Source organism: Nestor notabilis, unplaced genomic scaffold (assembly GCF_000696875.1).
Source record: "Nestor notabilis isolate BGI_N333 unplaced genomic scaffold, ASM69687v1 scaffold6081, whole genome shotgun sequence".
Taxonomy (NCBI): Eukaryota; Metazoa; Chordata; class Aves; order Psittaciformes; family Psittacidae; genus Nestor; species Nestor notabilis.
In genome coordinates, this window is record NW_009915031.1 from 108,395 (window position 1) to 125,633 (window position 17,239).

The window sequence follows — 17,239 nt, forward strand, 5'->3', positions numbered from 1 at the left end:
AATTAGCTTTCTACTTAAACATCTTTCCTTCGCAACATATCAATCTAATGTGTCCATAGCAGCATTAACAACCAGATACATTGTTCAATTAAATTACAAAATGAGCTGCTAAGCTCTAGTTATGTTTCTTGTTTAATTTACATTGCTTTCTGCCTATCTGGGGACATTTGTATTATAATATCCACTGAACTTTAATATGTACTATAATTATTTGGGTTGGGATAGGATAATATGGCTGTCACCTGTAGAATTAATGAAAGCAATTTCAGGAAATATTAAACATAAGACAGCCTGCTTAACAGATGAACTTACTACACACACCTACATTCTTTCCAGATATTTTTTTCTATACAGAATAATGCTGTAAAGTATTTTAGGCTTTTCTGTTTGTTTATTTTGCAACCATGCTACATTTATGTAGCACACAAAATACTAAAAGCCATCCAAAACACACTAACCTGCAGATTGCCGTTCTGTAGAGAAAAGATGCAGGTGCAAACACAACATGAGAATTAGTCTGCTCACAGAGTTATAACAAATGTGGTATTTATTCTGTGATCTTTAGTTTTAATAGCAATATAGAAAACAAAGTTAAAACAGTATGTTCGCTTTTCCTGTCAGCTGCCGAACTCGCAGACACCTCATCCTCAGCTTCTAACTGCACTTCTGCTATTATTCCTTTCCAGTTTGCAAAACACATTTACGTGACCCAGCCAATCATTTCAGTAGAGCACAAAGCTTGCTGGAGTTATTAATAGTGCTTGCTGATTTCCTAGATACTCAGTGCAGAGCTCCCTCCTGGAAAACAGGTAGGGAACAAAGGTGGCAATTACACTTACACGGACCTTTATGACCATTTTATCTCCACAGATATTTATCTAAATATATGTTCTTCTCTTCTGCACAAGACGATGAACCGTAGCATTATTTAGGACTTACTGACCTAGTAGATAAACTGTATTTACATTTTTATTGTGGTTGTTCACAATATCTGTTATTCTGAAGAAAATTTTTTTGAGTGCCTTGTAAAATGTAAAAGAAAACACTATCTTGTTGTGCAGCAGCATTCTGCTGCTATACTTGCAATCACACTGTATCGCTGCGACACTTGCATGAGATCCAGAGTGTAAAATAGACTTCAAGCTAAAGTGGTGCTGGCTATTCTGTCCATGCTGTAAGAACACATAACTAGGGAAAGCAATTTAGGCTTTTAAAGACCTTGTGCCCACTCCTGTCCTCACTAAAATCAGTGGGCAATGTGCCCTCAGCAAGCTGCAGTTAACAACAAGGTAAGCGTTTGCGCGCCTGTGGAGAACAAACCACCACAGGCAGCATGCTGTCCCAGCCCAAGTGAGAGGCCAAACTCCAAGTGAACATAATGAGCCTAAGGTTTCACTTCGCTACTTGGAGGCTGATTAAAGACTGGTAGATAAATATGTTTTAACCTTCTAAGAACTCATTAGAAAGGTGGGAATTTCTAGGCTAATGCAGTTTCTCCCTGCTGCTAGAAAAGCTTTCCAAACCACCAGCTCACTGAACTTTCTCCTGTTCTCATTCATCCCTCCACCTACCTGCATTTCTGTTCTTCAGGCTCTCCTTTCAGTGTCTACCTTTTACTTCCCTGCTCCAGGAAGGGGCAGGTGAGATTTCTACTTGCCACCTCCTTTCTTCATTCCTAACATGAGTTATATTGGCAGCTGAGCAAAGAAGCTGCCTCAGCACTGGGCTGCTGCTGGGAGCTCCTGACAGCTCTCATACTGTTGATTCACCTACAGCCAGAAATCAGTCTAGGTCTGCAATAATCAAATGAGGAGATCTAGATACAGAGGGCCTGTGTCAGCTTCCTGAGCATGGCCAGCTTGGGGGGCAGCTTGGGATTGATGTGTGGTCACCAGTGTAAGTGTCCAGGCTTTACAGTTGCTTCCTTTAGCGCAATTGTCTCCAAAAGGTGAGAAAGAGAGAGCTTTTGTTAGCAACAATAACTATATGATTTCAGCCAGTGGCTGAAATCACTGTCTCCAGATGGAGGATGAGGGAAGAGAGACACTGATGTGTTCTTCACTAAATTAGTTTGAAATAATTCGTATTTCCACCATTTTCAACCCCACACAAATCCTGATGTCATCTCCAGAGCCACCTCCAGTTACCACTGCTGATAAAAAGAGTCGAGGAACTTCCACATTAATGGGAAAGAGCACAGCCTTCTGAGCCCCAGCACAGTGCTGAAGGTCAGTCTCTTTGTGTGCTGTAAAGACCTGATTATACAATGAAGCAAGAAATGAGAAATTCCAGTAAGCAGGGCTAAGCCAACGTGTGCTGCAATCCCATCTTGACTTTGCTGTGTAGTCATTTTCCTGAATCCACGACACCTTTCTAAAACAATATTATCACCTTCTCTGATGGATTTACTGGTGAAGGCTCTGGTTTATAAATTTTGAGGATTTATCACCTTTTGTTGGTGCCTGAGATGGATCAGTGCTGCAGCAGCACAGAAGGGGCTGAAGAAAGCATTAAACTGCTGCCTTGCTCACTCTCGAGGATATTAATTTGTATAAATACAGTTCATTTACATATCTTGTAAACATGGAATGCTCTCTATTAAATTTATCACTGTAAATATCTAAATTAAATGTAATCCATTAAATTTTAAGTTATGTTAGAAAAAAACCCCTGTAAAGGGAGAGCAGTGCCAGTAAAATGAAATAACATTGCCACATTTATACTGCTTGAACTGCTTCAGAAAGATGAACCTAACTGGAACACTGGAACATAACACCATTTTTCAGAGAGTAAGATTGTCCTAGAAAGGGTGTAAATACTGCCAATCCATGGTTAAAACTAAAGGCTTTGGGGGTTGATTTTTACCTGTCTCCTATATAGCCAGCTGTGCAGATGCATTTTCCTGTCACGGGATCACAGTGTCCTCCGTTGTGGCACGGACAGTCCTGGCTGCAGTTAATTCCAAATGTTCCAGGAGGACACGGCTGTGCACACACCAGCCCCTGGTATGGTTGGAGAAAGAGCAATAGTTCAGTCAACACTCATAAATGTCTATATGCAGCTTGAATTTTTATTGTCTTTCTTGCTAGAACTAGATCTAAGTGTAGAGGCAGTATTTTTTCTGTTTAAGACAGGCTAAAGACAGTCTTAAAACCTAAGTGAATGTTTGGGAAGAAAGGGATTGTTGGAATGGCTGCAATGGGAGGATGAAGCCCTGCTTGTTGTGATAGCCTACAATGATCTCCTCTGTTAAGACAGCCTTTCTTCATCCAACCATGAAGAAGACCAAATACAACTGCTGGAGAAGTCCTCTATTACTCTTCATATCCTATTTACTTAATTCCCTCTACTCTCATCCATCCTCATCTCTTCAAGCAGCACAGAATGGTACCTGCCAGGGCTTTGACTAAGACATGGAGGGGACGGGACAGGAACAAGAGATTGGGGTAGCTGTAGAAAGCCACCAGTGAGGACATAAAGGCAATTTGACTGTCCACATCAGCAGTGCAGCAGTCTTGGCCAGAAGAAGTGATTTTGCAGTGGGCTATCTGCCTAATCCCTGAACACTGCCTGGATGCATCATCCAATATCCTCCCAGCTCCTAATCCCCAGCCTTGGAGCCACGTCTCCATCCCTGACCTGCCTCAACTCCACTTGCTGGCCACCTCCTTCACCCAAATCCCCATCTGTGACCTGTTTTCTCCTTCCCTTCCCAACCATCCCTGAAAGTCAAGAAAAGACAGACTGTCACTCTTGGTTGTGCTCCCTGGCACTGCTCATAAGGAAAAGCAGTTGCTGGGCAAGCCTTGTTCCAGCTGTTCAGCCCCAAGGCAGAGAATGCTTATCATGAGTCATGTCTTTGGAGAATTTATCTGCCAGACTCAGGTGGTTTCCCCCCAGATATCCCATAATGTCCCTACCAAGTATCAAGGCCTTACAGGGATTTCCCCAGACTTTCTTAGAAGTTGTATGAATGTTTTTTAATGTGAGCAAACACAAAATCTGAGCCTGGCATCCAGCTGAGGAACTCCAGCCAAAACAAGTCTGGCAGTGCTGTGATCTGAAGATGGGGTCCTATAATGGGAAATGTTTGGCAACTGCAGCAAGTGGTGCTGGTGCCAGTGCCATGCACAGTGCACAGTGTCTGAGAGGAACAGTGGGGTTCTGTCCCTGTTATTATTTTGTTTTAATCCCTCAGAAGTCTTATTTCCCCAACCAAGCCCCAGGGGCTCTGCGTTTTGAACAAGACACATATTAGACACAACTTATACAGAACATAAGCCAGGAACATAATAGTTGCTTTCACTCCTTGGGGTTCTTGCTAAAACAGTTTGGGAAGTTTAGCAATATCAACAAGCCCAAAGTGGAGAGGCTGCTCTTCAGTGTAATCACAAAACAGATACTTCAAGCCTTTCCCAACCAGTGACAGGTGGCTCCTTGGCTGTAAAATGGACAGGTTGGCCTCAGATCAAAAACTTTCAGATTACAGTGTTAAAAACCTGGTGTCTCTGGACTTGAGTGATACACAGCACTATAGATCTGAAAATGGAAGTGTCCATTTATCTTGATAATAAATACTTTCTCTCTGCATGTCCCAAAAGGAACAGGATTTCTATCAACAAATGATGAGAAAGCAATAATCTGTGATGCATCCCCCCCAGAGCTGTGAGAATCTTTAGGCATACTTTCTGCATTAATAGGTACTAAGGGAATCCAAAACATCCCTCTTTGGAGGATCTAATGTCAGGCTAATGTTTCCTGCTGCTTATGCATCTAATCAGTAAAGTTCACCCCATCAGCACCTTTTTTTAAAGCCCTGATCTCATCAGCTTCTGCTTTTGACACTATTTCCTATATTATCACCATTTTGTAATATAGAAAAGATTTTGTCTGCTCCATTTTCTCTCACCCCCATGTTTAAAATCCACAATAGAAGGAAAAATAGACAAAACCCACAAATTACAGTTGCTTCACAAAGCCCAGAGGCAATGAGGAAGAAGTGATTAGCAGAATGTGTTGTATTAACATGGCACCACGACGCAGAGCCTTGAAGATGGGATCTGGGGCCCAAACAGGGTGTGTTGCCAGTGACAAATGTTCTGTCATGTAAGGAAAGATTGTAGCTTTCCTGAGCAGGGAGATACTCCTTCCAAAGTGTTTCTGAGAAGCATCGCAAATGCTAAATTTAACTTCTCTCCCTAGTTCCTGAGAGTGCTTAGAGAATTTAATACTGCAAATGAGAAAGATGTATAGAATTAAACCTGTAAATTGTTAATGAGGCCCTAAAGCAACCACCCGCTAACTCCCACAGCTACAAAGACACAGAAGTGGAAAAAGCCCAACACTGTAGTGTGCTGGAAGCCATATTTTGTTGGCTAGTTCAACAGTATCTGCTGTTAGCCAAAATCCTCTTGCTAGAAAAAACATGGGACAGTAAAATCTCACAGGACACAGCTCCTGTAACTTCTTGTGCTTCTGGGAGAGTCCGCACTGAGTGGGAGGAAGCAGGAGGAAAGAAGTATTACAAGTCATAAAAGAAGCAGGCTTTGAAGATGGCAGATCCAAAGAAGAACCTGAGAACCTGAGAACTTCCTCCTATTCAACTTATTGCCTCCACTTGCAAATCCCACAGGCAACCAAGCCCCTGAGGGAGCTGAACTGCTGTTAATAAGCCTACCCCAGGAAAGGATAAAAGTTGCAGCTCATCCAGCAGCAGTAAAATCCAAGTATAAATCCAGGGAGAATTCTTTCCTTCCAACATGATGGTATATTCAATACATCCGTGCAGTCTCCAGCCTCAAAATCAGCAAGTAAAATTCCTGATGTCAAAGCAAGACTACCCATGGTGTGAAATCAAATGAATTCTGTCTAGCAAACCCATCTCGCTTGCTCATTTACAGCCCACTCGTGTCTCACTTCCCAAACCATTCCCACCACCAAGAGTTAAAAATATAGCATGAAAAAAGTATTTTTTCTCTCTGTGTGTACTGAACTACCAGCTTTTCATTAAAACCCTGGAGGGACCCTTTATAGTTAAAATCTCAACATTTACAGGCTGAGTGCTTTTACTTATAATTTCAGTTTCTTTCCCCAGAATACTTGATCTCTCTCTTCAATTTTAAGTTATGCTTGTTTCAAACATCAATTGTTAACTCTGGGGTGTCTCTGGGGACAGAGCAGCCAACAACACACTTTTCAGGAACGTCTCTCTGGGCCACTAAAAATGCAGAGAAGGAACTCCAGGCTGTAAGGAAGAGGGCAGAAATGGGCCAGAATACACGACCACAGCTGCTGTGCAGCTCCAGTGCTGTGGTTCTTCTTTAGGGTCTATGCTGCATCCTAAAGGATCTCTAAAAACTTCCTGCTCTATTCTGACTTCTCACCTCTTTAGTGACTTTTAACTTAGCAAAAATAGAGAAAGCTCCTGATAAAACACAGGTGAGGAAGAGTACAGCAAAACAACTCGGGTCCTGAGAAATACTCCACATAGAATCATAGAATCCCAGAGTAGTTTGTGTTGGAAGGGACCTTAAAGCTCATCCAGCTCCAACCCCTGCCACGGGCAGGGACACCTTCCACTAGAGCAGGTTGCTCCAAGCCCCTGTGTCCAACCTGGCCTTGAACACTGCCAGGGATGGGGCAGCCACAGCTTCTCTGGGCACCCTGTGCCAGTGTCTCACCCTCTGGTGGTGACATTTTTATGTTAATCACTTTATTGATCACTTCTTAGGGGTAGTGCCAGAATGGACTGATCAGCCCTCAGAAATATTTGAATTGCTTCCTTTGTGCTTTAGCTCCAGTTAGGAAAGAATCTTTTCTTTGTCTCTGCTGAATGCCAGCTGAGGGTAAGGTGCCAAACTCTCACTTAAAGTTATGCCTACTTTGACACTTGAAATAGAATAACATCACTACCATCTTTGCCATGACTGGCCAAGTTAAAGACTCCTACTCTCCAGTTAGAGAGAGGTTTTCCATACACAGCTTTCACCAGAAATTATGGGCAGCAATCTTCATCTCCCTGACAGCCACCAGAATCACATGGTTGATACTTTTAAACTTAAAGCAGCTTTGTGATCAAATGGAGGCAGCATTTGCTTTACTAATCTACTAAAAGAACATAAGCATCTTCCTCTGCCCTTAAATGTTTCTACAGATGCGAGGTCTGCACCAGAAGCCATAGCTGCAGGATGATGTTCAGGGTCTTCCACATATTAAAATGAAAAGTCACAGCATTTGTATGCATTAAAATCCAGCAAGAGATTGCCAAGAGACTAATTGTCAGATACAGGAAAAATGCCAGGAAATTTAGTACAGCTAAATGGTGTGTGTGGGCCTGTGAGACTTGGCACACCCCAAGAGAGTTAATTATTACATTATTGATAAAGTTGAGGACTTTTAAAATGTTTGGCCTTCCTTTCTTGACCCAAGGGATTAAAGGTTAGGGCAATTTGCTCTCTCCAGTGCAACGCCTGATGCAAGCAAATCTATTGCAATCAATGGGAATTATGCCTGAGTAAGTACAGGACACTGAACCAGCCTCTGGTGCTGTGCATAGTGCTGCTTTAATGACTGCCTGAGCCACTGAATTCCCCTTGGTTTTTCCCTCTGTCCTGAAGGGGAAACAGGACGGAGCCTTTGACGGTGTTGAGTTGAGCTTTGAGCTTTCTGTCCTGAGTAAGGGCAGTGTCGAAGAGTGCAGGGAATATACCAAGGAACTGTAATTCAGAAACACATTCTCCCACACAGAAATGTAATCAGCAGAATCACCACAGAATCAAAGAATGGTTTGGGTTGGCTCATTTAGTTCCAACCCCCTGACATGGGCAGGGACACTTTCCACTAGACCAGCTTGCTCACTGCTTGGTTTACTGTTTGTTCAACGCTGTGATGGTAGCTACTAGTGCTAGAGTGGTGTCCTGTCTGTGTAAGTGCTGTGCACTTGCAACAAAGGTAGTCCCAGCTCTGGAACTGTTAGAGCCCTGTGATGAGAAATAGTCATCACAAGCACATAGGGAAGGCTCCTGCTGAGAGAGTGAACAATTAACTTCCTTTTCCAACCCCTAAATGAGCATGAACAAAGTACACACCATCCATCCAGGAGGACAAGAGCACTCTCCAGTGATGTGGTGGCAGACTCCTCTGTTCTGGCATGGGCAGCGCAACTCACACTGAGCTCCGTGGCTGCCTGGCGGACAGAGTTCTTCACAGCTTCGTGGAGGGAGAAGGAACAAAAAAGAAAGAGATCATTGGAAAGAACTCACAGAACACAGTAAAATGAGGAACATCCGCAACACAGGTCACCATGGGAGTCCTTATGGACATTATGAAAGCTCAGCAAGCCTCAGCTGGCGTTACAAATTATCCAAGATTTCTTTTATTTCAGCTGGAGTTACTGACGTGTCATGGATTCAGCCCTGTAAGGCTGACACATGTATGTAATGCTTATGCACATACCAAATTCCACCCATCTCAACAGCTCATGACCATTAAAAAAGCCCAGGAAAGAAAGAGTTGCAAGAGGAAGTCCTCAATGTGAATTATGTGACATGGAAATAAAAGAAGCTGCAAATATAATAAAATGATGGCATTAAAATGCTTGTAATTGCTCCAGTCACTACTAAATGTTAACATTTGCAGTGTATAACGGACTGGCAACAACTCAGCATCACTTAAAGGCTATTCAAGCTCGTTGGGTCTCTCTCAGTATTCATGGGGGGCTAATGTAAGGTTAATTCCCACAAAACCAGTGTCTCCTACATTTGCACATTGGTGCTTTTTGGTATCACTTCTTCCTCTAACCCCAGATTCTGAAAGTGCATCAGGTTCTTCCCCTGACTACCCTCTGATGAGGATGTTCATACAACATGCCAGGGGTTGGCCCTGCAAGTACTTACTGCTGAGAACTGGCATACTAACATCAATGGGACCACTCTAATAGTCAGCAGAGTCTTTAGCAGTGAGAGCTTCCAGGACTGAGGCCACAAGTCTATGAGGAAATTGGGTACTAAAATAAATATTCAAAAGGCCTATCACTTATTTATGAGGGTTAATATTGTCTTTTATTTTTTACCTTCCCCTTTATGCAGGTCAACAAATAATATTAGACTGTGAAAGTATTAAGTCACCTGTAATAGATCTCCAACCAAATTCTAAACTGAACTCTCTTTTCCTCTTAAATAATTTTGAAAAACATAATTACTTCTGAAACTACTGAAAGCTCTCTAATGAGAAGTGATGTTACACAGTGGGCAATGTGAAACAAGGAACTATTGTTCGCTGTCCTAAAATTAATAAGCAGATTTTGTGAGTCCTACTGGTAAACCTTCGTTGTGGTGGATGGGGACTCAGCTACATGATTCTTGTTAAAGTTAATATGAGTCACACTGCTAAATCCCTGCTCACTATGCTTAAAATTTACCCCCTAGATAGTAAGCTGATAAAGTTAGCAGCAATGCTTCCTCAGGTAGATTGAAAGTCAGATAAACTGGGGATGGTAAGTGCCATTTGATACTGCTTGGACTGCTAATGACTAGAATATCCAATTGCTTATAAAAACATAACTGTAATTTGGATTGTATTCACATGCTGAAATTACAAGCAGGTACAACTGTTGTACAAGCTGGAAGATATAATGGATTTTTAAATTCACTTTAGCACTACATCTCATTTTATTATGCAGAGGGGTATAATAAGCAGGAAAAAAAGAGATATATTTAGTCTCAAATTCTGTTACCTGATTTCTAGGAAGTGAAGTGACAATAATACACAGATTGTGTGAATTTTGCCATTGCACTAAAAGTGGCCAAAGCAAGGTTTAATGATGCGGAGTAAAATCCACCCATCACTGAACTTACAATACCCCGGTGTATCCGGGAGCACAGTGGCATTCTCCGGTCCTGTGGTCGCAGGTGGCTCCGTTGTGGCACTGGCACTCGAGCTGGCAGCCCTTGCCGTAGGTGCCGGGGTCGCAGAGCTCCTCGCAGCGCCAGCCTCGGTACCCATCTGCGCAGACACAGGCCCCCGTGATGGGGTTGCACAGGGCCTCATTCTGACACTGGCAGCGGTTGCTGCAGTGGGGTCCCCAGTGGTCACTGTCACAACCTGGAAAACACAGAGCCATTTACCAAGGTGATTAGGAAAGCGTGTTGCAAGCATCTCATCCCGCCCCCTGCGCTCAGCTTGGGAAGCAGGCAGAGGCTCTGCTCATACCAGGAAGTTTCTCCAGTTACACCTCTGCACTTGTATTACGTCTAAATTCGAGGACTTTGTGTAACACCCTTATTGGATCAGGAATTAAATCTTTTAATATCCTGTTTCTTAGTGCTCTTAGATAGCTGGAAGAAATTAATTTATAGTGGAATTAGATGCAGAGGATCACATCCTGACTGCAGTGTAGTTAACGGCAAGCGGTATGGCCACTGTAATCTTGTAGATGTAATAATGTCATCAAATACTGTTTCTTTGCATTGTTCCTGTAAGATAATAAACACGATAATCAAAAGAAGGATTTCTCCTTTGGTGGTGGTCTTTTGGGGTTGAGGCGTTTTCTCAGAGTAAAGAGATGGTAGGGAAGAAAATAGCACTGGAGATGGGATTTCCTGGGGCTTAGGGTGAAGGTGTGAAGTGTAGATGCCAGGTAACTTCTGTGCTGGTATAGTTAGCACTATACTAGCACTGCAGTAGTACATACAACAGTAGTATGTACATACAAGAGTATATACTAGTGATACAGAAGGACCCCAAACCATACAGCCATTGGCACGGGGTAGAGGTTCCCTATGGAATGCACCAAAGCACAGTTAGAACCTTCCATATGACAATCCTGTCTGATCCCTCCTCCTTGTGTGTGGCTCACAGGCATGATAAGAGAGGAAAGTCAGCACTATAGAAACAGTTTGGTCCTGGTTTGCTATAAAAACAGCAATTGACATCTGCAAAAAACCCTTTTAAGATGTACATATACTGAACAACCAGCTCAAAGCAAGCACCCAGAGGTTAAGCTTTCCTCAGTAAACTTAAATGACTTTAAACTGACAGAGGGGAGACTGAGATGAGCTCGGAGGCAGAAGCTCTTCCCTGTGAGGGTGCTGAGGCGCTGGCACAGGGTGCCCAGAGGAGCTGTGGCTGCCCCATCCCTGGCAGTGTTCCAGGCCAGGTTGGACACAGGGGCTTGGAGCAACCTGCTCTAGTGGAAGGTGTCCCTGCCCGTGGCAGCAGGTTGGAGCTGGATGAGCTTTAAGGTCCCTTCCAACACAAACCAGTCTGGGATTCTATGATTTGATGAAACTGTCAGCAGAAAACCAAGGATTTCTTCAGTAATCCTACCCTCCACTTGGTTGTCTTTCAATCCAGCTGTGCTAAGGGTGAAGAAGATCATCATTCTAATCAGAACAGAGTTGCTGGCAAAATTCCTGCTGAAGACTCAATTACAGATCATTTTTCAGGTACAGCTGGTTTTGATTATACCAGCAATTCTTCCGCTAGCATAAAATCCACTGCCATGCAGGGCATGAGTGTCTTCACACACTCTTTTTATTTGCCAACAAGAAAACTAATCCCCAAGTGACACTTGCTGCTTCTAAGGCCTGGATCTCTGTTTCCAAACATAGCAAGGTAAAGGTAAAACCTACTTAATGCTGATGCTCTTGTCCTAGAAATTCTCTCTCCTTCTATAGTACATGGCTATAAACCCACACTGGCTGACTGCTATCAGTTAATTTTGGAAATATTTTTGTCCTTCTTCTTGAGAAGCAGGTCAGTCTGAGGATATTCAGCTGCAAAAGAAGAGAGACTTCACTCAATTTGCACTGCTGATTACCAGTTTATGAACTTTTGTTTCCTGAGCAAGTGTTGAAGGCCAAAATAAACCTTTAAGAAGACAAGTCTGGGTCTCCAAAAGGATCTGCAGGGTCTTACAGGATGCAGAGAAATGGTTTCATGTCCTGCAGAAAGCAGAACATGCAACATACCCCTGTGCCTAATCCTGGTCCTGCCTCACGCAAGATGTTTTATTGCTTTGCCTCATCTTTCCCACAGCTGTAAACAGGGATGATAGTTCTGCACCGACACCGCTGGGAGCCAAACAAACAAAATCTTACTCTTTATAAGTCTTAAATTATTACTGAGGCTCTGTGGAAACAGATGATCTATCTTTATTTCATATAGACACTTACTAAGGCTCTGTAAGCCTTCTGGGGCAGGGAGAAAATCTGCTGGAGCTGATAGAGTTTCCCAGCAATTTCTGTTCCAGAAACACCAATTTGTTTTCTGCAGAACTTGAACACCAAGAGATGCAATTCTGCACCTCCACAAAGGGTACACATCTGAATCACAGCCCTTTGCATGGCGAAGTGGAATGCAGGAATCAAACTTAACCTTGCCTGCTTCAGGGACTTGGTTCCTACCTCATCACACCTCACTTAGAGACCTGACTGCCAGACTGTGAGCTAATACAATTCCAAATGCAATTAATTCACTTAATAGGAATAAATAACACTCATTAGGACATGTGAATTATATCCTTGGTCTTCTATGCCTCAGGTGAGTGCTCCACTCATTAGATTTGTCTCGTCTGTTTTTGTTCTTCACTTTGCAAGAAAATGAAGGAGCAAGAAAACGTTTTATAGGAAGGCAAAACCATTTCACATCATCTGCTCAAGCACCTTATTTCACATTTACAGTGTCTGCCCCAAACACAGCTCCTTTTATGTAACTCAATCTCATTTGAACACTTATTTACTATTGGTATTTGGTCACACACTTGTTTTCTCCCTGTACCAAATTTCACTGCACAATCTAGCCAAAGGGAAGAGCAGAAATGCCTCTAATTGGTTTTAAGATCATAAAAAACCTGAATCTGGATAATAAAAGAAGCCTGCTGTGACCAGAAAACCAGCTGGCAGTTAGACAGATTCTTCCAAAGGCTTCTGAGTACAAGACATCAGTGAGCACACATCGCAACATTCAGTATGTTTACACCAAAGTAGCTAGCCAAAATGTTTTAACTAGCTATGAAATAAAACAGCTTTACACACCAGATAGCTACTAAGAATGTGAATTTCATGGGGATTTACTAAGCAGAGGACAATAAAAATGAGGATTAAAGTACATCTGAATGCTCATGAAAGACAGAGGAAAAAATAGAATTACAAAAAGATGGGGCTTGTACCGTGCCTCATTAACAATGCCCGATGCAGCCCTTGCACTTGTTAGGCTTCTTTTTATGTTCCTAAAACTAGTAGCAGGTTTTGACTACAGTTCTTTAAATGGTTTGAAACTAGAATCATGGTGTGTTTAACCATGGTGAACATAGTGTGTGTGTAATGGAGGTGAACATCCCATGTGCCTCTAGGGACAGAATCCTATATACACAATGACAAGTTGGCCTCTTCTAGATTTAAGTCTTTCCCTCAGGTGGTAAAGGTTTCCTGCTTTCAGCTATCAGTTCAAGCCCTACACATGTCCCAGTGAGCAGAGCCATGCCATGCCAGTACCAATTCATCCGCTGCCAACTAATTGCAAGGGGAACTGAGTATAATTCATTGGCAACATGTTAGTGTAAAATCTGTGATACTGAAATATCACCTTCACCAGGTTTTACACTGCAGCAACCTCACATGAAATAAGATCTTTGTTGCTCAAAGTTTACTAATTCCTGTTGGCTTTCTTTTCCTACTTTCCTTTAAGTCCTATATTGCAGTGTCAGTCTGTGGAGCTGCAAGTAAATTCTTTATCTACGTGATTTCATTGGGACACTGAGATACTTACATGGTGATAACTCATAGATCTGCACTGTGGTAGCCTCTGTACCTTTATAGAGGTAGGCAGATACAGAGTAGATGATAAGCTAAATCCAAGTACTTCTCAAACAAGTAATTCCACTGAGCTCAATAGGACCACTTGTGTGTGACACTACTCAAGTGTGTAACTAGCTATGGGACTGGGGTCTAGTTTCTGATAGAAAACTAACAAACAGAAGAAACCAAAGACTTCAGAAACCAAGACATACTTTTTCTACATACATCAGTGTGGCAAATCCGAGCTGGTGTGTGACAGTGATTCCTGTTTCTGAAACACAGGGCAAAGCAGCCTCAGAGCCGCAGAAACCACTCCACTTTGGGATCATTTGAACCTCTTCTTCTGTGGCCACAGAGAGGCCATTTTAAAATAGAACCCAGGCCTAACACAGTCTGGTCCTGCTCTTTGTCACAGTCTCTGTGTGTTACCATAATGGAGATAAATAATAATAGCAACAACATGGGAACAGAAAGCTGATTAAAGCTTACACAAGTGCTACACTGTAAATGCATATGCCATTAAAAATGTGAAAATGATACAGAGACTTTAACTATGCCATCAATAAGAAAAGCAACCTGAGAGTGGTGATGTCAGGGAGGTACAAATGCTCCCTTCAGATTGCATGGATGTCAATACCATGAGAGATGAGTCTGAAACAGCCACCACTCCCCTGGGAGATGCTACATTAAAGGAGCTGCCATATTTCAGGTCACATGCGAACATTCCCTGGCAAACATGCTAACTTCCTCACTTTTTCTCCTTCAAAAATACGACTGGAGGTCAGTTTTCACCAATAAAAATGAATATAACTCTGTAAAGGATGATGCTGGGTGCCTCAGCATAATTGCAGTTGTCTGCATACGGTAGTATGATGGGTGAAAGATTTGTCCCTCATGGAAAGCTTGCTCAAAACAGGACAAAGTGGTTTTCTTCCTCTCCGCATCCCTACCCCTACTTGGAAGCCTTAGTGAGAGCTAATTTCATCAGACTCTGCATATCCACCACTATGGTCATGCATGACATCCTATTACCAGTGCTGTTCTGTGGAACACCCAAGGAAGACACACTGGAAGTGCTGCTTCACTCCCAAAGAGCTGTTTTCCCCTCTAGGAACCATCAGCGTGCCGTGTTCTGGGTCAACAGAGCTGCCCGGTACTGAGTGCAGCACCACGAGGTGGCCAGCAACAGAGTAAATACACAAATCTGAACATTTAGCAGACAAATAAAAGCTCTCCTAAGGAAGAGATGACATTTATAAAGCAACTTATCCCAACAAAAGAAAGTCAAAAGTGCTTTTCCATCCCTGTGCAGATACACTGTAAGTATAAAGACAGCATCTTCTGTCACAGCAGCACCAGAATCTGTGGTCTATGGTTATTTTGTTCTCGCTAGCGTAAACCTGTGTGTGTCCCTTTTTATTGCTAGCCACCAGCCCAATGTTCTGGGTGTGCAAAGTCAGCTCACAATATACAGAAGGCACAGCTGAAAAACACTGAGTGGCTGATTTTCCCAGCCTAAGGACTCTGGACCATCTTTGGCTGATGGAGATCCATGATTTAAAGGAACTTTTGGCAAATCTGCTAATAATTTGTCAATAACCAATACTCTAGGATGTTTCCACATTCAGTTTGAAATGTGATGCCCTCCAAAAATGCAAACAGATAATACAGTTAACTTACTAAATCTAGGAGGACATAGAGTAAGACTATTTTGAATTTATTTTGAAATTAAGACTAGATTTCCCCTTTACTATGACTGTACCATAGAATAATTATATGACTATCAATTGAGGTGAAATGCAGCCCGAACTCTGTGTGGGGTTATTTTTGATCTAATTCAGTTTTGGAGTCCAACTGGCTTTTAAATGGTTGGCCCAGCTCATGCAAAGTAGGCAAAGAAACAGCAAAAGCTAAAACATATGCTTGGATGTAGTGAATAAAAAAAATGAAATAATCAATTAGCTTTTTATTCCCTGCACTTAGTCCAATAGGAGAATTATAATCCCTGTATTGAGCTGATGTCTACTCACTGTACAAACATGACTCATTCTGGCACAGCTCAACACCATTGGAAACAGGAGCCAAGCCTGAAATGGGTTTGAAACAAGGTCCCTGAAAAGGGAATCCCCTTATGACAACAGTTCACATCACTTGGTGTTTGGCTCTGAGCAGTGCTGTGTCCCTCACGTCCTGGCACTGCAGGTAATACCAGTACACTTGTAAAAGCATGAGCCAGGATATTGAAGAATCACTCCCTGATCTGCTCAATTCTAAACCAAAAAAATCCCGTTTATCTTACAAGACTGTTTTCTCTTGGAATTGCCAACACATGTTTATGGACAATATTGTCCTCAAAATTACCTACGTTTTCAGAAATTCCCTTCAAAAGTGTTCTTACAAATGTTTAGAGACCAACATTCTAATTCTGTGGTTTCAGAATGGGCTGTTTTTCTTCTTCATAACCGTACCAAGACACTGACAATCTACCTTAAGACAGCATGTCTTGCTCAGGTCTTACAAACAAGAGAGGTCCTATAACTGTCAAAGCAACGAATAGGTTGGATTTCTGTAAATAAATACTTTCTTGGGGGACAACTAGGTTAACAATGGATTTTAATAAATAACCCTGCTCCAAATATAATTTAGATTATCTGAACTGTGCCACAGGCATTTAGTTGGCAGCATTGGAAACATCCAAGGTCAGGCTGGACAGGCCTCTGAGCAGCCTGGTCTGGATGAAGACGTCCCTGCTCATTGAAGGAGGGTTGGACTAGTGACCTTTAAAAGGTCCCTTGCAACCCAAACTATTCTATGATTCTATGATTGTTCATTTTCCTCTGTAAGAAGCTTTGTCCAGTCCCTGACAGCTTCTCTGTTATGCAGAATTTACTGTCTCCAGTTCTAGCTTCAGGCTCACTCACTCTGTTGGTTTGAGGAATAGAGGTAAGGGAATTTCAGCTTAAACCAGTAGCCTAAAGCAGTAGTTTTTGCTTGTTAAAGTACATTTTTATATCCTTTTCACTGACCAGCTGGGACACCTTCCATGTACAGAGCAATAGCTTGAAATCCGGCAGAGCACTGTCCCACACCCAGGGGTGTGCTCATGTGTCCCCTGGGAAAATCCACCTGTACTTGATCGAACCATGAAGAATGCAATTTGCAGACACTCAGTGCCACCTCTGGGTAATTCATTACCTCCATTCCTCAAAGATTTCATCTGTATTAAAAGCAATCAGCAATTAAAGGCTTCAGAGGCTTAGCAGGACTTCTCTTACAATTGTTCCTAGTAGATGCCATGGGCCACTGGCTGTTTAATCGCCATACAGTAAGTGGTCCACAGAGGTGGTGACAGCCTTCTACTCTTACTCCATTACCCTCCTGTCAGAGGTTTATTCTAGTCCATGCAGATGAACTGTCTGTATATCAGCTTGATGACACCCTAG

At 42.5% G+C, this 17,239-nt stretch overlaps 1 protein-coding gene across 1 annotated transcript in view; it reads right to left on the reverse strand.

Moving 5' to 3' along the window:
• Nucleotides 1–17,239, reverse strand: part of MEGF11 (multiple EGF-like-domains 11) — a 203,527-nt gene that overhangs the window by 87,627 nt on the left and 98,661 nt on the right. Inside the window, exons 6-8 of the mRNA XM_010023922.1 lie at nt 9,855–10,101; nt 8,088–8,208; nt 2,866–3,002 (exon numbers count right to left, since the gene is read on the reverse strand). Of these exons, the coding sequence (XP_010022224.1) occupies nt 2,866–3,002; nt 8,088–8,208; nt 9,855–10,101 (505 nt within the window). The remainder of the gene's footprint in view (nt 1–2,865; nt 3,003–8,087; nt 8,209–9,854; nt 10,102–17,239) is intronic.